General features: G+C 38.3%; 1 protein-coding gene and 1 pseudogene across 1 annotated transcript in view; both read right to left on the bottom strand.

Annotated features, from left to right (window-relative positions):
- Window positions 1–2,978, bottom strand: part of LOC110291870 (filaggrin-like) — a 19,088-nt gene extending 16,110 nt beyond the window's left edge. Inside the window, exons 1-2 of the mRNA XM_021159096.2 lie at window positions 2,509–2,978; window positions 1–818 (exon numbers count right to left, since the gene is read on the bottom strand). Coding sequence (XP_021014755.1) covers window positions 1–818; window positions 2,509–2,646 — 956 coding nt within the window. The 5' untranslated portion in view covers window positions 2,647–2,978. The remainder of the gene's footprint in view (window positions 819–2,508) is intronic.
- On the bottom strand, window positions 1,162–2,047 carry LOC110291082 (annotated as a pseudogene).
- Window positions 2,979–21,803: the final 18,825 nt, after the last annotated feature.

Below are 21,803 nucleotides of genomic sequence, written 5' to 3'. Positions count from 1 at the left end.
CGGGGTCTGTCCCTCCTGGATGAGCTGCGGCCGGAGCCGTCGGGGGACTGTCCTCTTNCTCCTGAGCCTGATCTTGCGCTGACCCTGGGAGAGTTGGCTTCGCCTGCACTAGATCTACTCTGGCCAGCACTGAGTGGAGATGATCTTGAGTGGGATTGCTGCCTGCCTCCTTCATAGTCACTGTTGTCTGCCTGACCATGGGAGGACTGGGGTTCCTTCTGGTAGTCTGGTCTGGATCTTCTGTTTTTTTCTCTTTCATCTAATGTAGCATTCTCTGTTTTGTAGTAACAGTTGTTGTAACTTGCCTCCCAGTCTTCATTGTAGTTTCCATTGTCATAGATTTCAGCATAATTTCTTTCTTTTGACTGTCTGTGTCTCCTATTTCTGTTGTCCTTTCTTTCTGTGGAACCAGAACCATGCCTGTGCTTTCTATTTGAGTCTTGTTGGTGTCTGTGTTTTTCTGTTTCTCTCTTTTGTTTATCTCTTCCCTCGTTTCTACATTTTGATTCTTGCCTTTTACCTCCTCTTCCTCCTGGGCTTGGGGTTCTGTCACTTTTTCTCTTTCCATCAGTTCCACCATGCCTCCGTCTAAGACTCTGTTCTTCTCCTTCCTCTTCCTCCTCTTCTAGTCCTTTATAATAATTTTTACTTCTCCTATTTGATTCATGTGTTTGGAATCTTTCTTTCTTGGAAGCATCATAATATGCTTTTGCCAACTTTAGCACCAGTAGTAAATACTCAGCGAAATCTAGTTTGTCATCGTGGTCCACATCTAGCATTTGCATGAAGACTTCAGCAATGTCTTGGTCATCTGGATTCTGTAAGAAGTTAAGAAAAGTATTTTTCCATTACAACTAATTTTAGTTTTACCATTCAAATGCAATACACATTTATGATATCTTAGAACCTGTTCACTTAGGGTTTTTTTTTTTTTTTGTAGTATTTTTATGCTTTTCCCTTCTTGTCTTTTAGTGTCAATAGTATCTGAATTAATGTTTAAATATCAGCTATTAAACATCACTTTTTCCTAAGTCAGTTACTTTTTTGTTTTTGTTTTTTAGAGAACTAAGCCTTCATTTCCATCTTTCTCAAATTAAGCAGGCTAACTTGGTTGCTTTGAGGGGATTAGTCGAAGAGACGGAATCCCGTATTCTCATCTGATTCCTCCTACTCTTCCTTTGCTTCAGTTTTGGCAGGGGCTGCAGCAGCCGCAGGGGCAGCAGTGGTGGCAGCAGCCACAGGGGCAGCAGCCGCAAATGCAGATGGATCAGTCAGGAAGACCTTGACCTTTTCAGCAAGTGGGAAGTTGTACTCAGTCTCCACAGACAAAGCCAGGACGCACTTGTACCCATTGATGATGGAGTTCGGCACGGAGTCAACAGTCGGGTACCCGATCTGCAGACACACACTGGCCACGCTGTGGACACCCTCCAGGAAGCTAGAGTGCAGGGCCTGCTCTGTGATGTCGAGCACTTCTGGGTTATAAATGCTGCCATTGTCAAACACCTGCTGGATGATCAGCCCGAAGGAGGAGGGGGAGATGTTTAGCATGTTCAGCAGTGTGGCTTCGCTGGCTCCCACCTTGTCTCCAGTCTTTATCAGCTGCACATCACTCAGAATTTCAATGGTGCCTCGGGAGATTTTCGTGGAGATGACCAAAGCTTGGAAAAAAGAGATCTTCTCGGGCCCCAGACCAGTGTTCTGAGCTGGCACAGTGACCTCACATGGGGCGATGGCACCAGCACGAGCAGCAGCTGGCACCTTATTGGTCAACAGCATATCCCGAATCTCAGTGAGGTCCTCTTTGGTGAACACGAAGCCCACGTTCCCCTGTATGTGAGGCAGCAGTTTCTCCAGAGCTGGGATGTTCTCCAAGTAGCCCCTGATGGCCTTGCGCATCATGGTTTTCTTGCCCATCAGCACCATGGCCTTTCCTCGGAGGGACATGCGGATCTGCTGCATCTGCTTGGAGCCCACGTTGTCTGCTCCCACAATGAAGCATTTTGAGTAATCATCCAAAAGTTGAATGATTGAGGAAGTAGTTAGACTTCCAGGTCGCCCTGTCTTCCCTGGGCATCATGGCAGTGCGTCAGGGATTGCCACGCGGGGTTTAAAGACGATGTCACTCCAACAAGGACGCCTGGCAATCTACTCTTCTTTTTTATTTCATGTGTCAGAATTTTATTCTTTTCATGATCCAATTATTTTCAAAGTATACTCTACTAATCTTAATTTTGGGGAAAACTGTGATAATTTTGGTTGGTAGTATTCATTTCTCTTATTTTAAAATTAAATATTGATAGTTTTTGAGTTTCAAATATGTTATCTCATGTATGAAGAACATGTAGGTACACATTTAAAGAAAGCTAAATACATTTTATCCAGTCTTAATCATGGCAATTTCTTTTACTAATGAAGCACTTAAAAACATTTTTATACAATCTTTGGGTAGATTATTAGTAAGGCACAGAAATCGTTGCCTCATCAGTTCTCTTACACATGTCTCACCTTCAAGACTGCCTGTAGTTGTCCTTCCAGAAGTTCCTTCAGCTCTTCTTTGCTCAGTGTTTCTTCCTCCTTATCACTGGTTGAGTATTGTTGGAATATTTCAATCATGCAAGTGATGCTTTCCAGGAGAGCGGACATCTTTTAGTAGTGAGTATGCACCTGAAAAAGGGAAACAAAATTCATTTCCTTTTTACTTTTAATTTTATAGTTTGTATTTATCATTGCAATGCCTCTTTATAGTTTAAACTCATAGTATTTTTTTAATGAGCACATTTTAGAAATGAAACTTGCTAAAGAACAACTTCTCTAATGTTTATAGTATAAAACATCAAGTGACTTTTGCAACTCACACTGCCTGTTTTATGGTTTTAAATACATTCATAGTACTAGCTTCTTAAACGCTTACAAGTCAGTTTGCTCTTGGCAAGACTCCTTTTTGGTAAATCAGCCATTCCTCCTCGCAGGGTAATAAAAACCTCCCTTGCTTATCTTGTCAATGAACAGAAAGTAGTAGACATGTCAAGAAATGAAATAAGTATTTATCACATATAAAAACATTATAATGATGACTTTTAGACTTAAATAACAGGGAAAACCAGAATACTATAGGTAACATAAGTTTGTCAAACGTGAGTATAGTTGTCTAACCTAAAGCCTTATGGATCTAGGACTATTGAACAAAATTAAATATGTATGCTGTATTTTGATGTGATTTGTTTGAATATATAGTTTAACAAGTTTATGATTACCCAGTGAAAGATTGAATTTAAGCCTTACAAAGCAGTCAAAATGATGGGGAAAAGAAAATGCACAATTAATGCAAGTTAAAGTGAGAGATATAGATATTGCTTCAGTAGAATGATCTTATTAGTGGACCATTGCTGCATTTGACTCTTAATGTGATGGAATAATGATTTCTGTCAGAAAATGTTCACAAAGTTTGTTTACTAAAATATTACTTTGTTTAATAGTTTATTTGATTGTTTTGGATCAGTCTTCCTTTTGAGAACGGAGATAACTGGTGTGTGTATGTCTTTCTCTCTCTCTCTCTGTGTTGTGTTATTACTGTAGAACTATGAAGCTCATTTTAGTATATTGTGATTTATATTCAAACTGGAAAAGAACTCATCATGTGGCAGATGCAATAGTGGACAAAGTAAGGGATGATCTTACTGGGGAATATAGGGAGTCATTGAAGAATGAGGAATAGTTAAAGAATAAATATATGAGGAAGTTTTAGTGTCTATTGATAGAATAAAATTATAATACTAATATGTTTCCACATTCATAAATTAGGTTGAGATCTTAACAAAGCTGGTTGGATTTATTAACTCCATGTGAGTTTTCATAGCTCAAATAAATGTATTTTTTAAAAGAGAAGATAAAAAAATCAACAACTAGCATTGCTCTCAAGAAAATTGAATGAGAACAAGAAAATAAAACTGATATTATAATGAATGAAATAATAAAGATAACATTAATGAAGCAGAGATCTTAGAGAGGTAACAAAGACAATGTTCCACCCTGAACATATCTAATAAAGCCAATAACCCTACAAATTCTTCAGGAAAGAGAAAAGTCATAAATAACCAGGATCAAAAAAAGGAAAGAAAAAAAGACATTGTAGTAGATGCTGCAAACTTTTGAGAAGCAATGAAACCATAGTATGAAAGCCTGTGTTGGAATCAGTTTGGAATGTAGGTGAAACAGACATTTCTAGAACTATACTTCACACCTTAATGAAACAGGCAATAGATAAAATGTGTAAATAGCTCTCTGCTTGTTAATAAGATTGCAGTTTAAGTGAATATAGTTATAGTGGGTGTGAAGATGTTAATTAGGGGTTTCAATTGTAAATTCTATTAAAATCTAGGGAGGAAATAATCCTAAAACTACAGATATTTCTCTAAAGAATGAAAAAGAGAAACTCTTTTGTGAATCTAGTATAAACATGAAACAAATTTTGGGAGTATTCATTTCACAAATACATACACAAAAATATGGGGAAAAAAGGCAAACAGAGCCCAACATTATACAAGTAAGGATTGGCAAGCTAATGTCAAATCTAAGCAAATTTTATCCACAAAATCCATTTGCCTGAACATCAGAAAACAAATTAGTTTGGAAATAGAATTGCTAGGAGACTCATTGAGTAGTCTAGGATAAGCAGTGAGCTGCAGGCTCTGCCTGCTTTTGTCTGTCTCTCCAGCACTGATGATAAGCATGGGCTTCTCTGCCAAGATTGGGTTTACATAATTTCTGGGGTTCAACTTGGGTCCTCATGCTTACATTGGAAGCAGTTTACTGACTGAGCCATATTTTGAGCTGAGGATAGACATTCTATCTAGTAAATGGTTTGGGGTTAATTAGATTACTGTATGGAAAAAATGTTTTTCAGTAGCTCCAACACTAGGAAAGATTATACGTAAGAATGTATTAAAGTGTTTGGAATGGGAAATGCTTCTGAAGTTGAACTAAAAATTATCAGTCATAACTTGAAAAGCTGAAATGGGAGAATCACAAGTTTGAGGCCAGCCTAGACTGCATAGAAGGTTTCAGGTCACTGGGCTCCATAGTGAGACCTGTCTCAACAAACAAAATATACTAATCATAAGGAATATTTTAAAACTGGGCTACACTGAAGGTAAAAATCTCTGTCCATTTCTAATATCGTTAAAGTGAAAATGGGAGAAAAATACAACATTTTTAACCGATAAAAAACTATTCTTGATGTAAAAACAATATCCATGAAATGGAGACAACTCAACAGAAAAATGAATCTCATCTAAAGCACTTTACAGAAAGTACCAAATTGCTAATAAATGTTTCATAAATGTTCAACCTCCTTAGTTACTAAACAGAGAAAAATTATAATGATAGTGTGAGGATGTAATATACTCACAAGTGACTTAAGTTAGAAAAACATGATAATTTCAAATATTGATGAAGATATGTAAAACTGAAGTCTTTTATACTGCCAAAGAATGCTTAAACTAACAGGGGTTCTTTGGAATATTGTTTGGTAGTAGCTAAGACCCAAAAGTTTACCCCTAGAATCTTCCTACCTAACAGAAACACGTACACATACACATACACACTGCCAAAATTATTGCACAAAACACTATAGCATCATTATTTATAATCTTTATCATAAAAATAACTCAAGTGTTCATCAGTTGAAAAAAATGGAGAGATGGGTGGCATTTTCTTATAATAACCAGAGGTAGGACCCAAGTGTACACTGAACCAGAATGATCATGGTAGGTTGAGAGACAAAGGTAATTGGATTTGAAATGCTGTGATCACAGAGTTGACTGGGCACAGTGACGAATCACTGATCTGAAGACAAGAGCCATGAAATATTATATTATATTAATATTATATTATATTAATCCTATAATAATAATAGTAATAGTAATAATAATAATTGTATGCTATCATTATAGAATCATAGAGTAATGATTATAAATTAGAATAGGTTTTGGCTTCATGTAGACATCTTGATTTTTATTATTCTCATCTCATAAAGTTTGGGCATTATAAGTGTTTGAGATAATAGACATAAATATTTTTCTGATTATACATCATACAGATGTGTATATGTTATATAGCCATGTATTATGTACAATTCTATGTCAACTTGAATTTTTATTCAATGGTCAAAAAAGGAGAAGAGAAGATAAAGAACAAAGGAAAGATAATTTTGCAGAGCATTCAATCTACAGTACTCCTGCCCTTCCATTATGCTGTTCTATGACTCTCCCTTTTTTCCATCATTCTTGCCATTAGTAGGCATACTTATTGGTTGTTTGCTAAATATCTTTCACAACTACATGTAAACTTCTCAAGTATGGAATTTATATAGTTCTCTGATGTAAGATCTGTGCCAATGGCAGCAGAACTGGACAAAGAAAACGAATGAAAACATGGACAAATCAACAGAGCAAAGAGAACATTAACTGACCTCATGGAAATAAAATCAAACACACACATATCACAAATCATATATATATGTATATATGTATGTGTGTATATATATATGTATGATTTTGCCCTTTGCCTAAGAATACATTTTATACAAGTATCCTTTTGTCTTAACACTGATCTAGCAAAGTTAACTATATTCCCCCTTACCTTGATTGGAAGAAGACTGAATCGAATGCAGCTGAAGGAGCTAGCTGGGTACTGCAGTCTGAGTGAATGGGCTTTTTATATAGTAAGTCCATCCAGGGAGGAGCCACTCTCTGTGGGATGGTCTGATTCATTCTTAACCAAACCCAGATCCACCCATATCTCCACCTCTATTTCTCCAATGTCATGTGTTTACTTCTCAACTTCCTCACGTACTCATGTGTACTTGTTTTAGCAAGCTCCAAATTTGGATTTAAATAAGTTCTATGATATTGGTGAGTTTCAGTAAGGGTCTTTACGAAAGGTCCATGTGTGTAGCACCCATATCTATGTTTTTCTAGGTCCCAATTTGACCTGGTATGTGTAAATTGATCCTTCCTTGTTTCTAGAAAAGTTATGTATGTATAAAATGTAACACAAGTACAGTGCTTGTCTTCATATTCTGTTTTAGCTATGAGTGTCATCTCTGGCTAATAAGAGAACTTGCTACAAGGTAAGTATTGATTCTGTAATAATTGGGGAAAGGCAGTCACATTAATTTTGATTTTTCAAAATTTGCACTCTTGAGTTAGAAGTTGTGATCACTAGGAATACAAGCTTATTGGTCAAAATCCATTAGTATGCCATGTTTTCAGGGATCTTGCTCTGAGGCACCTTTCCATGTCTCCCACATGAGGAGTAACATAACAGGCGTGAATGGGTATTGAGGAAGATGGGGATAAACTGTTATTCCTGAAAACATAGAGGAGACCCCTATCCTGGATGTGTCTTTTGGTAACTACACTGGTATGCTAAACCAACCATACTTCCATTTGGATGTCCCCTCCATACTTCAGTCCATATTGTTTCAAATTGAACTGATTATTGTATCCCTCCCTGACCAAAACACTCCATCGTGCAGAGTCTGGACATTGGTTAGTTACATTTCCTTCCATTAAACACCTCAAGTTAGACTAAGCCATTCCTAATCTTTTCCTATCTGTCATGCTTATGTCACATAATGTATATTATTTTTAGCTTGTATTTTTTTATGCAGGCTCATTCTTCATCTCCCATGTGACAGTTTTTATTTAGCTCTTAACTGTAACACTTGTCAATTGAAATAAATATTACAACTAATCCGTTTCTTTTATTCATCTTTCGGCTTGTAATTTTATTCTCTGTGCAGGCTCCTTGCCTGGAGAGTTCTAAATTCCTTTACTTAACATAAAAGCCTTTTCACATTTATGCATGCATCATATCCTTCAAGCTCCTCTTTCTCCACAAACATTGTGGAAAAGTCATGTTAAAAAATAAGTCCTGCTGAACATCTATGTGTGCTATCCTCACTATGTGAGAGTTTCTCAATTTTAAGTTCAGTAACCATCAGGACCCTCTTGAATCATCACCTTGTGCATAGAACGTTGTCATTTCTAGGTAGCTTGCCATTTTCGACACACTAGCTTTACCACTTACAAAATGTACATTTTATTCTAATTACTTTTTTTGTTTGTTTCTGGGTTCTATCCTCAACTTTCTGTTTCCTGTGTCTGAATCCTGTTTTGTTTTCTTGGGTGCTCTTAACCATGTCTGAAACATGAGCAAATCAGGTCAAACAGGGATTGCCAAAATTGTTTAGATTAAAAAAAATATTTTAATGCCTTATATAAGGCTTAATGCCCTCATTCCTAATTTGTGTAGACTACTAGTTCTTTTCATTTTGAACATCACTTAGAACACGGAACACAGGTCTTCTTTTTAAATTTTTGGGTGTGATTTTCTTTGTGTGCCAGTAGCTATTGTGTCTTTATGTCTTAACATGGTGTAACAATGATAATCATAAGACTAATCTCTATTGTGTACTCGATATGTGATAAGAATGTGCTAAGATTTTCAATGCATTACTTCTTAGGCTCAGAGCAGCCCTGTGAGGTCATTCTCATTATCCCTATTTCAGAGATGAGAGAACTGATACTGAGAAGGTGAGCAAGGAGGACTCAATCTCAGGTCATCCAGGCTCCTATTTCTACCACCTCATGCTGCTTATAATTTTCCTCCTTTGTTTTTTTTGTTTGTTCTTTTGTTTTGTTTTGTTTTTAGCAACTTTATTTATAGTTCTCATTTTTTTCAACAAGTTTCCCCAAATCCTGAGCAAAATTATCTGTGGAAATCACTGCAAAAGCAATTGAAAGACTAGATCATTGTGTTTGAGAGAGCAGGGAATGTAAGTACAAAGAGTGACAAGGACAGGCACCCAAAACTGCAGCATTTTCTCTAAACTCAGAAGACCCCAAATATTATAGATTCATATCAGTATCATGTTGGCATGTTCCAGGACTGACTTCTAAAACTACATCACAGTTAATGTATTTTATAAATAACTTGGATGAATTAGTAAAAAAAAGATGGCAGGTATCTTTGGAAGCAAAGATTCAAGATGATTTTTAGCATGAAGTATCAATAGTTGAAATGTTATAAAATAAACAAAAGTAAAAAAAATCTGACTTTGGTTCTAAATTAAACATCATAACAGCACTGAAGATTCACAATTAAGGAAGTTTTATTTTAACAGTGGCACTGATGTGGTAGCTAGTAGACAGTGCAGTATCAGGCTATGTTAAGAAAAGCAGATCAGCCAGAATGAAGTCTGTGTTGGTCCTCCTTATTTGACATTTATAAGATGACTTCTGTAGTATTTTATTCACTTCCTGTGATCACAGTTCAATAAGGTGATGGGTAACTTGATATGTATTCTAGGGGAAACAAATAACATGATTACATGTTTAAGTAGTAAAGAGAATAGGCTTAACTGGATTGATGTATGGATGGGCCATGGATGGGTGACACCATATCAGTCTTTAGTTATGTTGGTGGCTGTCATATGAGAAAAAGGTTTTGCTCAAGCTTCATAGTGCTAGAGTAGGTAGAACTCAGGGACAAGAGTGATAACTTAGTCTAAGAAAGAAAAATTGTCATCACTGGAGTTGTTAAAATGTTTCAGCAGTTAATTTTGGAGATGGTAGTTCCTAATTATTGTGTAGGTGACTTAGACTACATGAGAGACCTTTCTTGGCCATGAGATAATCCAGCTCTTTTATACTGTGGATGAAGAGTTCTAGTGTTGGATGGCTGCTAAATACAAGAGTAAAGACCCTCATCTGTAACCCAGGACTTTCATCCTACCTCCTCTTTGCACTGAGCCAGATTGCATCACTTGCTAGGAAATAAGCCCAAGACAGGGATTTTTCTGAGGGAAAAAGAAAAATCTTTTATTCTAAGAGCTAGTTTTCTGTGTTTCAAGAAAATATCTTTACATGATTTTATTTGTCAAAAACCCTGAGGCTGTTTGATCATTGTGGTTTAGTGACTGCAGGGATATCACATCCAATGTTATTTTGTGGGGTAAAAAGACAATGCTTTGATTCCAATTTCCATCCCAGTTCACTCTAGCATAGCTGATCCCATCTGCATACTAGCTTTTTAATTTTAGAATCCAAAGGTTTTTTTCTTTGATGTCTTTAATGGCATTGTGTATAGAGCTCTGATATAGGGGATATCTCTATCCCCAAAGAGTCCTTATTCTTTGTCTTATTGTTACCATGCAACAAATGGTTTCAGAGGTGTGTTAGATGTATGAAGTTATGCTATAGCTGCTAGGATTTGTTAAGGGGCGAAGAGAACTCCTCCAAGGGCAAGAGTTATTGACAAACCATAAATTACAGGATTTCAATCACAATCATTCAATTGATTGTCCCTCCCTTTCCCTATCCAGTAGGCTGGAAAGACATATGTTGCCATATGGCCTCTGGGGTGCTGAAGTGGGTCAGGTTGTCATAATTCAAGGGATCAGCCCTTTGAGATGTGTGACTGAGGCTGTAGGAGTGAAGGGGAGTTGGAATTTGTGGTTAGATGATTTCCTACAGGAGCGGTAGTCATCTCCTGGGAGTTGCTCTTTTGGGGTTAGAATTTTTCCAGGTCAATATTGTCTCTGGTTCCTTGGCATATTAAAAGCTGACTTTCCTGCTTTGCAATCCAGTGATGGAGCAGAAAAGTAACTGAATACATCTTTATTTGATGTTTGAAATTTTCAGGACACTGGTAGAAGTAATATTGATCTCAAACAAGATTTTCAAGTTGCTTTCAGTTCTCCTGTCCTATCCTATCCTGTCCTATCCTATCCTATCCTGTCCCATCTCATCCAGTACTCTCCCTTTCTTTTCCTCTTCTCACCTCCCCTCCCCTTCTTTCCTCTCCTTTGTCTCTTCTTTCCCTTTTTAAGTGAGTTCATTTGGGGGGGAGCTGTTGGGGGTTTTGTTTGTTTTATTTTGTTTTGTTTTGTAACATGGTTGCACAGTTAAGATGAGAAATTCTTTTTTTTTCTTTTATTGGGTATTTTATTTATTTACATTTCAAATGTTATCCCCTTTCCCGATCCCCCTCCAGAACCCCCCTATCCCATCCCTCCTCCACCTGCTTCTATGAGGGTGTGCCCTCACCTACCCACCCACTCTCGAATCCCTGCCCTCACATTCCCCCTACACTGGGGCATCAAGCCTTCACAGGACCAAAGGCCTCTTCTCCCGTTGATGCCTGACAAGGCCATCTTCTGCTACATATACAGCTGGAGCCATGGGTCCCTCCATGTATACTCCTTGGTTGGTGGTTTAGACCCTGGGAGCTCCAATTAGTTGATATTGTTGTTCTTTCTATGCGGTTGTAAACCTCTTCAGCTCCTTCAGTCCTTTCTCTAACTCCTCCATTGGGGACCCCATGATCAGTTCAATGGTTGGCTGTGAGCATTCGCCTCTGTATTTGTCAGGCACTGGNAGAGCCTCTCAGAAGACAGCTATATCAGGCTCCTGTCAGCATGCACTTCTTGGCATCCACAATAGTGTCAGCCTTTGGTGACTGTATATAGGATGGATCCCCAGGTGGGGCAGTTTCTGGATGGCCTTTCCTTCAGTCTCTGCTCCTCACTTTGTCTCTGTATTTGCTCCCATGCGTATTTTGTTACCCTTTCTAAGAAGGACCGAAGCACCCACACTTTGGTCTTCCTTCTTGAGTTTCATGTGTTCTGTGAATTGTATCGTGGGTATTCTGAGCTTTTGGGCTAATATCCACTTATCAGTGAGTGCATACCATGTATGTTCTTTTGTGATTGAGTTACCTCACTCAGGATGATATTTTCTAATTCTATCCATTGGCCTAAGAATTTCATGGAATCATTTTTTTAAATAGCTGAATAGTACTCCATTGTGTAAATGTACCACATTTTCTGTATCCATTCTTCTGTGGAGAAACATCTGGGGTCTTTCCAGCTTCTGGCGATTATAAATAAGGCTGCTATGAACATAGTGGTGCATGTATCCTTGTTATCTGATGGAGCATCTTTTGGTTATATGCCCAGGAGTGGTGTAGCTGTGTCCTCGGGTAATATTATGTCCAATTTTCCAAGGAAGGATGAGAAACTCTTGATTCTGGAACCATAAAATTTTTAGGTCTTTAGGTGACTGTATCAGCAAAGAACGTCATCATCAGTGAAGAACAGACCACTAGGCATTCCATGTCTTACAGAAGCAAACAGTGAGGATTAGTGACAGTCATGAAGCATTAGAATATTGAATAAAAGAATTCAGCCAAGATGAAGGCGTTATAGAGATGTTTGAGACTTTAAAAATGTTAATCTGTCCAAACAGGGTCTAGCATAGTTTACTAATCACAGGAGAATGTGGAAGATCAAGGAGGTGGAATGGAAATAATGCTCCCACTCTCCTTTTGCCTTTCCCTTCAAGATATTCTGGTAGTATAGATGGAAAGCAGGAGAGAGATAGTACATAGACAGATATGTACGAATATATTTTTGAGTGGGAAGCCTCTGCAGGGTACTAAGGAAAAGTCAGATGGAAATAAGTCACAATATTCAGGGACAATGCACTCATTCAACAAACAACGTGACAACTTGTCCATCACCATGTGTGTCACAGGACTATAAATAAGTAAGGCATGCTCTCTGTCCTCAAAGAGTTCATAATTGAATGAGGAAGGCAGACATGTAAGCAGTGTGTGATAATAAAGGTATCTGTAGATGAATAGAAGAGATGAGAAGTCAACTCACTGTTTAGAGGTCAAGAGGAGTTGATGTGCAATCTGAGGTTAAGAGGATTAGTTTATGGGACGCTGGAGAGATGTCTGTGTGGTTAAGAGCACTGATAGCTCTTACAGGGGACCAGGTTCTAGTCTCGGCACTCACATGACACCCACAATCATTGGTAACTCTAGTTCCAGGGGATTTGACACCCTCTCTGGCTGCAGCAAACACCAGGCACATATGCATTATAGAGACATAGAAGCAGGCAAAACATCCACATATCTAAAAATAAAATATGGAAAAGAGCAGGGGTGTTCAGCCCAAAAGGCCATATAAAGAAAGTCCTGAAAGCCAGGTCAAGGCATGTGCATGTTATTTGATGTGGATATTTGCTTATTTATATTAGGTAGCAATGGAAGACTTTTCAAAGTAGAATTTTAAGAAGATCAGATATTTTCAGTAAAAATGACTTTTAGGCATATGAGTGGAAGATTAAGTTGATCATCGGTTATTTTAATAAAAGAAAAGAGATTAAAAAAAAAAGTCTTTAAGTAAGGCAATGGAACTGAAGAAAGAGCTGTTTCTTGAAGCAGTCCTTACTGAGGCACTGGATGTGGAGGATGAAGCAGAGTGAAGAATAAGAAGCAATTGGTTAGTTAAACCCTGCCAAACAGCTGTGTTGGGCAATTTAGTGAGGACAGCCCAATAGTGTCAGAATTCAGAGGTAGAATAAGAGGTTTAGATAAGCAAGTATTTGGGAGTTGATATCAAAGACATTCCATCAATCGCTAGAAGGACATTAGGGTTCATCACATCAGAATTTTAATCTTAGATACAGGCTTTTGAAGAACAAAGAAGAGTTTCTATCATAAAGACAAGGAATCAGATGGTAAGTGTGTTATCGTGAGTGCAAGGGATTAAGGACAGCATGGTAGCATAGGGAACCTGATGCTTGCTCCTGAATTTCAGGTAACTTCTGTCTTTAACCTCTTCCTATGTAAGGCCACTACTTCTGAGTGATAGGTGCCTCAATAAACTTGTAGTGCTGTAGATTGTGTATCTACGTAGCACTTACTTTCTGTCAACATAGACTTTATTTTCCCTTTGTTCGTCTCTTGGTTACTCATACATCACATTTCACCACCTACATGTAGTAGAATAGGCAGATGTTTGATTGATAATCTCCATGATTAGTGGTGTAGCCAGCTTCAGCCTTTGGTCACACCACACCCCTCTCACCCAGATGTAGTCAGAGCAGAGACCAGAATAGTGTGCATGGCTTAGCTGTTGTCCAGAAGGGTTGCGTAGTTTAATAGTCTGGGAACTTGATGGGGTCAGAAAGTGAACATCAGAATAAGTCTTGAGTTATTCAGGTATAGTATATGCAATTTCTGATTATAGCAAAAGTTAAAAACATCAGGACTCTAAATTACCAGGTATATAGAAAAGCCACTGAGACTGAAGAACACAGACTAGGGCGATTGACTTTGTGACTTGGCTAATCTGATGATTTGTTTTTGTTGACCTCATAGATTGTGACATCAATGGTAATATTGTTGATGTGTAGGTGGACATATTACACCAATGTGCTTTGTTAGCAGGATCCCTATTAAGTGTGACTTTCCCAGTTTCTAAGAATGTTTGCTTCAAGGGATTTGTCTTATTTTAGGATATCTAGATAACTTGGGACAATTTCTAACATAGCTGGGTCAAATCAATTTTGGTACCAACTCATAGGGTAGATGGAAGATCATTGTGCCCATTTAGAACTCTCAGGTCTTGGGTTGATTTTTGTTTTGTTTTGTTTTGTTTTGTTTTGTTTTGTTTTGTTTTCAAGATGACTTTTCTGCCCTTCTGTGGCAGGCAGTACTTGAGAGGCTGAGATCTGTTAGGATTGGGGGGGGAGGGGTGGGGGGGGGTAGGCTTTTCAACATTTGTTTAATCATTGAACTCATATTTCCTAGAATAACCCACCCCCTTTTTTAAACCACATCTCACCATTTCTTTAACCAGGTTATCCATTTAATTATCCTGACAATGTTATATGATATTTATGTTTAAAATAATTCAGAGAAAACTACACCAGGTGTGGTGGTCTACACCTTTAATCTCAGCACTCAGGAATTAGAGGCAGGCCAGGTAGGTCTCTGTGAGTTCAAGGCCTGGTTTATAGAGGGAGCTCCAGAGAAGCTGGGACTACATATTGAACACACAGATAGACAAAAGAAGATTACATTTCCTTTCACAGTATGGATTTAATAGACTTCAAGTTATGAAGTTTCTCATTGAAAGGACTCTTTGGATGTGGTACATGAAAACTACTTTTATGAAATGAACTGTATTTCTATGCACCACTATGCTTCCAGTATTTGTCTCCCAGTTAGTACTAATGTTACAAAAATCCACTGTGGACATGACAGCGCACTCTCACAAACCTCCTAGCCTAGCATTTGAGTACTGGCTTCTCCGGTTATAAGCTGTGTGACTGAGTGAATGTCTTAACCTCTCCTCCTTTGTTTCCTCATATTCATAGTGAGGACACTGCTTCGCAAGGTTCTTTAGGGTACTAAGGAATTATAAATCAACGTTGTGGCTCTTGGCCTGACATTGTAATAGATAGTAAATGATGGCAATTGTTAGTATTCCATAACTATGAAGTCTTACTGAATTGGTAAATAGGAGACACTTATTTTAACTGATGTTTTTTGCACATTTGTGTATATTTATCAAGAGATGTTTGTGAGCCACTGATATGGCTTCTGGGAACCAAACTCAGGTTTTCTGCAAGAGAAGCAGGTACTTTTAAGCACTGAACCATCTCATCCTGTACAACATCCTTTAAAGTTTGGTAGAACTCCTTAGCAATCCAGATGTGATGTTTTTGGTTTGGAGATGGAAGACTAGCTCTTTGATTATCAGGTAAATGCTTAAATTCTTGATGACTTGTTGAATTTATCTGTTTCTTCTTGCATTGGTTTTATAGGAAATTTTGTAACTTATATGTCACATTTTCCTCCCACTATTTATTTCACCATTCCCAGATTCTGCCATGTTATCTTTTTCCTTTTCTTCACAGACTTTCTCATTAGTATCATTGGAAATACTTTATTGTACGGTACTATTACTGTACATTATTACTGTAAAATGATGTTTGAAGACATGGAATATGTGAATCTATATCCCCAGTATCTCCAAAAGTGGACATGTAGGACCCAATAAGCTTTATTTAATTGAAAGCAAGCAAGCAAACAAACAAGCAAACAAAATTCCCATATGCTTTGTGTTTCTATGTATTTAACTATCACAGAAGAAACAGTATTCACAGTAGTTTTTCCCTTCAAGAAATTTGCATTTTTATTAGGCAACACAAAGATACAAAAGATAATATTAGTCACAGGTGTAAGCAACTTTTTAATGCTGGTATTTGCAAATGGTGATTTGGAAGCTCTGTTATGGAGATTCTTCAGTTCCCTTTCTGTATTTTAACTCTTTTGAGAACAGTTCTTCTTTTCCATTCCTCACACCTAAACACCCATGCTTACTAGGACCTTCCAGTTACTTGGACACTGTTAGTTAGGGTTTTACTGCTGTGAGCAGACATCATGACCAATCCAAGTCTTATAAAAGACAATATGTAATTGGGGCTGGCTTACAGGTTCAGAGGTTCAATCCATTATCATCAAAGTGGGAGCATGGTAGCATCCAGGCAAGCATGGTGCAGGAGGAGCTGAGAATTCTACATCTTCACCTGGAGGCTGCTAGCAAAATACTGGCTTCCAGGCAGCTAGGATGAGGGTCTTAAAGCCCACACCCACAGTGCTATGCCTAATCCTAAAAGGCCACATCTGCTCAAACAGGGCCACACCTAATAGTGCCACTCCCTGGGCTGAGCATATACAAATCATCATTGACATTAATGTGTTCTTACTGTTGTTGAGAATAATGTGATCAGACAGAGTTATGGAAATGCAAAATATGCAACATATTACTGCAAACAGATAGTCTCTGAGGTGCCAACTCCCCCAAGTAATGACACAGAGACTTTTAATTTTGTATTAGTTATTTGTTTTATTTATTTACATTCCAAATGCCACCCCCTCCTGATCCCCTGCAGGGTCAGTCCCTCCTTCCTCCCTTTCCTCACCCTGAGAGGGTAGTTCCTCCCAACCCCCAGTGTCTCCCTCACCCTGAGGCATCAAGTTTCTACAGCATTGGGCATATCCTCTCCCACTAAGGCCAGACAAGGCAGTTCTATGCTACATATATGTGTCAGGGGCCTTGGAGCAGCACATGCATGCTCCTTGCTTGGTGGCTTAGTCCCAGAGGAGCTCCCAGGTGTCTGGATTAGTTGACACTGTTCGTCTTCCGATGGTGTCCCCTTCAGTTCCTTCAGTCCTTTCCCCTAATTCTTCCACAGGGGTTCCCGACCTCTATCCAATGCTTGGCTGTGAGTATCTGAGTCAGTCTCAGTCAGCTGCTGGGTAGATCCTCTCAGAGGACAGCCATGCCAGGTTCCTGTCTGCAAGATCAACATAGCATCAGTAATATTGTCAGGGACTGGTGCCTGACCATGGGATGGATCCTAAGTAGGGCCTGTCACTGGTCAGCCATTCATGTAGACCTTTTATTAAGTATGAAAGCTTGGCCTTAGTTCCTAACTAGCTCATATACTTAAATTGTCCCATTTCTACTCATCTACATTTTGCCATATGGCTCATTACCTCCTGAATACTGGCACTTGTTTCTTCTTCCACATCTGGCTGGTGAATCTCTCACTCTGCATCTCACCTGTCTCTTTCTTTTTCCCAGAGTCCCTAACTCTGCTTGAAAGTCCTACCTATCCCTTCCTGCTTTGTTACAGACTTTGCACCTCTTTTCACCAATCAGAAGGTGATGGAGAAGAGGTTTATAAAACATTCTATAATCAGATTTCTGTTGGTGCAGAAATCAGCATCTGAATAATACAAAAACAATCTGTACACAGTGCCCAAAACTATCACCCCAAGATTTCCCCTTAACGTCAAATAAAAGACTCATTCTCTAACATCAATGAAATGTATACAGTAAGGACAATTAGGAGAACTATCAAGTAAGAATTACATGCAGAGTGTCTAGCCCGTTTGCATTTGGCAACGATGGAGAAGTACAGTGCTTTCTATCCTATCTTGATGAGTTCAAAGTTCTGTACCTAACTCACTTTCTATCATAGCTTGCATTTATCAACCTAAAAACGTCTTTTTGGACCTTATATCTTTTTCCTAAAACCTTCACAACTTAAGCTAAATGTGAGACTATCTAGTCTTCAATCCCGTTAGAAAACTGAGAAGGATAAATCTTACCTGAGTAAACAGGAAGTGCAGAGCAAGCACCTTCCAAAACTACAGAAATGACAGAGACTGCTGGCTGCCTAGATTGTCATCCAAGACTCCTCTGCACTGTGGGAGCATTGTCTTTGGCTTACAGGCTCAGAATATCTGACAGACATCCTGTGAAGCGGGGATCATGAAGGACGGGCCTACTTTGTCTTGGCAAAGTTCAATGTTGACTTCCTCCATGTGCTGCTTGTCCACACTTTGGAAACCATGCTGTCAGCAGTTGAAGCAAGGGCAGGTTTTTGTCCAGTGGCTAACTTTGCCACCTTTGAAGCAAACTCCATACGGAATTCCTTCAGTGCTCATCTTTGAAGTAGTATTGGGTGCTGCCAGGTGCAGACATGAGTCACTGTCATGAAAAGTCTTATGTTTTGAAAACATCTTAAATTCCATATTCTGTAGATCTCTGAAAGGTTTTCGAAAGTATTTCTGAATAGCCAAATGTGGCTTATATCTAGTTATTTACCATCTGTTGAATGAAGGCTAAATAAAGCTTATTTCTGTAAATAACTTAAGTAGTACCTAACTTGACTACAAGCTTGATTGATCGACTAATTCACATTTTTAAATTATCCTAAACAGCTTTCACTAGCATATTTCAAGTACTACAACTTTACATTACATTTTAAAATGAGTTTCATAGGTACAATACTTTAAGCAAGAATTGAAACATATATAGTGTGTTGTAACAAAAATAACCTTAAATATTTAGTCTGAAAGCAGATTCAACAATTTATCCTATTATTCTTATACCTTTGCTTTTCTCCCCCCTCTTCCTCCTTTTTCCTAACACTAGATAGAAGAGAAAGCAGGAAAGATGGGAGAAAGAAAAAGAAGTGATCCCTGAATCTAACCTCCTTTACTTTGTGGCCTCCCTGACCAAGACCATTAACAAATTGTGACTGACCACCCCCTAAAATGATGACAAAAATCCATCACCCACTGAGAGACCAAAACCCACCCATCCTCTCAGCAGTGATTGTTTGTTCTCTAAAGATTTCTTCCTGTTATCTGGAGGTGATGAAATTTATTGGTAGTAGGTGGGAGAGGGCTAAGCAAATTAGGATGTTGGCCAGATCCTAGGAAAGCTAACTGTACCACTTGTTGTCCAGTCTCAGTGGGATGGAAAAGTGGAGGGCTTAACTGAAGTCCTGGCTGAAGCAGTCTGTGACCATCTTGGCTAGTCATTTTGAAGTTTTTCTAGATGTGTATTTTTGAGGAAACATCTATTGAGTCAGTCTGGTCCTTTTTTTTCCTGAAAACACACAAACTTTTAAAGGCAATAGACATTTTTTGCATTAACAGGTATGGAATGTGTGATCGAATCAGATACAGAGGATTCTCTGCTCTTTGTCTGAGCAGGTGAAAGGCATCAAACTTTATGAGTCTGGACTGTATAACTAAACTGTAATGTGAATCTCCATCCATGCATTTAAAAGGATGGTGTGTAATAATACATACTGAGGACTCTGTAGCCAATAAGATTTATTGGCTATGTAGCAATGTCTCACCCAGTAACAGCAGTTTCCATGTAGAGGATTCAGCATTCATGCCACCGGTTTTGTTATTCTTCTTGATTTCTTTCTTCATGTCTGAAGCCAAGATTTTCACATATCCACTGGTCAAATCTAATCTTTATTAATTTTGAAAGAAACCACAGCTTTTCATTTCCTGTTGAAACAGACAAACATATTTCTTGACTTTCACTCTGAAGTTAACAGAAATTCAGTGGAAAATCAGGCTATAAAGAGGCCGTCAAGAGGCTGTCGTCTATATTATTTTATTCCTCTGAGGTTTTTTTTTTTCCTCTGATTTTTTTTTAAATAACAAACATGAGAATTCCATGGGCTTGTGAACTCATCTGTATTTTGAGCCTGAAACTGTTCATGGACTAGCTCTTTGAGTGCCTGTAACTTTCATTAGTCAACCACTAGTCTATCAGTAGTGGCTCCCCCATATAAAACTCAAGAGCCAACATCTGTTGCATCCTGCTTATGGACAACCCAGACAGTCTATGAATGTTTTTGATGATATCTTTCAATATTTTCTCAGGAGCATTTTTTTTTTATTTTATGGCTTAGTTCTGAGATTTATGGAATGTTAGTCTGTCTTCAATTGTTGTAACCAGTCTTATGCCCATGAATTCATGGCTATATTAACCACATATAGCCTTTATTTTCCTATTTGATTTTCTGTCCCTAAACACTTAAGCCATCTTATACTTTGTTTACCAGGGAAAATGTTCCAACCCCTGGAAATTGAAAATTCATCTCCTTAAGAAGCCAATCTGTACTTCAAAATTTTGGTTAATTTATTGTTATATATTTTTCTGTATCTACCAAATCTTCAGCTTCAATGTCTAATTTGTTTTATTTATGGAAGCAGCTCTGAATTTGATATCTGGATAATTAATGACTATACCTAGAGCAGTGCTGTTTAATTGCTCTGTGGATAAGTTTCTCAGCTGTTGACCTAAAATGGCCAATTTGAATTTCATGTTGGGACCTTTGAAATTCACCATAGGATATTTTCCCAACAAGGAGTTACATTGTCTGACTGCCGCTCCTTGATCTGTGTTCATTAGTCCAATGCTGGTCTTTGCCACAGCATCTGCATTTACTGGACAGTCTAGGCCTATCATTTAGGAAGAGGGAATTTCAGTTGAGAAACTGCTCCCACCAGATTGTCCTATGGGCAAGACTGTGGGGCATTTTCTTGACTAATGATTGATATGGAAGAGTCCCACCCACAATGGGAAGGTGTTCCCAGGGTATATAAAAAAATCAGCCCAAGCAAGCAATAAGGAGCAAGCCAGTAAATGGCATCCCTTCATGGCTTCTGCTTCTGTTCCTGCCTTGAGTACACTGTGATTTACTGTGATGTGGAAGTCTAAACCCTTGTTTTTCACCATGTTGGTTTTGAGGAAGTGCCTTTGGCATTATCCTGTAATTAGTATGGTAATATTCTGCCAAGGACCAGCCTGAGTTTGAAGAAGGGTTCCCGAGAGAGGGGTGTTTGGGAGTGGCAAAAACTAACACCTCCAAAGTCAAATCGTGCGTCTAAGCTGGTGGACTAGTTTCTGCTGAAATGGCTTTCCGGACTGTTCTCACTCTGTGTGTGTTCTGCTTTTTCTTGCTATTCTATAAACTCTGGTTTAAACAGCTCTCTCTGCTAGTAAAAGTTCTAAAAGCTATTTAGATGGCTCATGGGTTTTCTGACCAAAGCTGGAAAAACTTCAAAAAAAAAATTATTGGATCTTCTGACCAAGTCAAAAATCCTGTTAGAAAAATTCTAAAAGTAATTCTTCGGTTTTCAGATCAAGATCAGAAATCCAGAAAAATTCTAAAAGAGCTGTGTCAGCTCTCTAAGAGGTCAAAAGTCATATGTGTGTGTGTGTGTGTGTGTATAGAGAGCTGTGAAAAATTCTAAAAGAGCTGGTTTTGCTCTCCAGAGAGTTCTAGATAGCTCAGCTCTTGCTAGAGAAAAATTCTAAAAAAGAACTGCTATCAATTTCTGCAAGCTTATCTCATACAGACCAAAAGCCTACTTTTCTATTTACGTAGCAATTTAGTTATTTATTTCAGGTTTCCTTTTTGCTGTCCTATGAATCAGCATCCTGTACCCCTTCCTCTTAATTCTAAGGAAACAACACACACATTCCTTTTAACATTGTAAAAGAACTCATGAGACCTACCTGCCTCGGTTAAGCACAGAGGATAAGCTAA

The sequence above is a fragment of the Mus caroli genome, chromosome 3 (genome assembly GCF_900094665.2).
Source record: "Mus caroli chromosome 3, CAROLI_EIJ_v1.1, whole genome shotgun sequence".
NCBI lineage: Eukaryota > Metazoa > Chordata > Mammalia > Rodentia > Muridae > Mus > Mus caroli.
The sequence above is the reverse complement of the archived record's forward strand: the minus strand, read 5'-3'. Positions and strand labels throughout refer to the sequence as shown.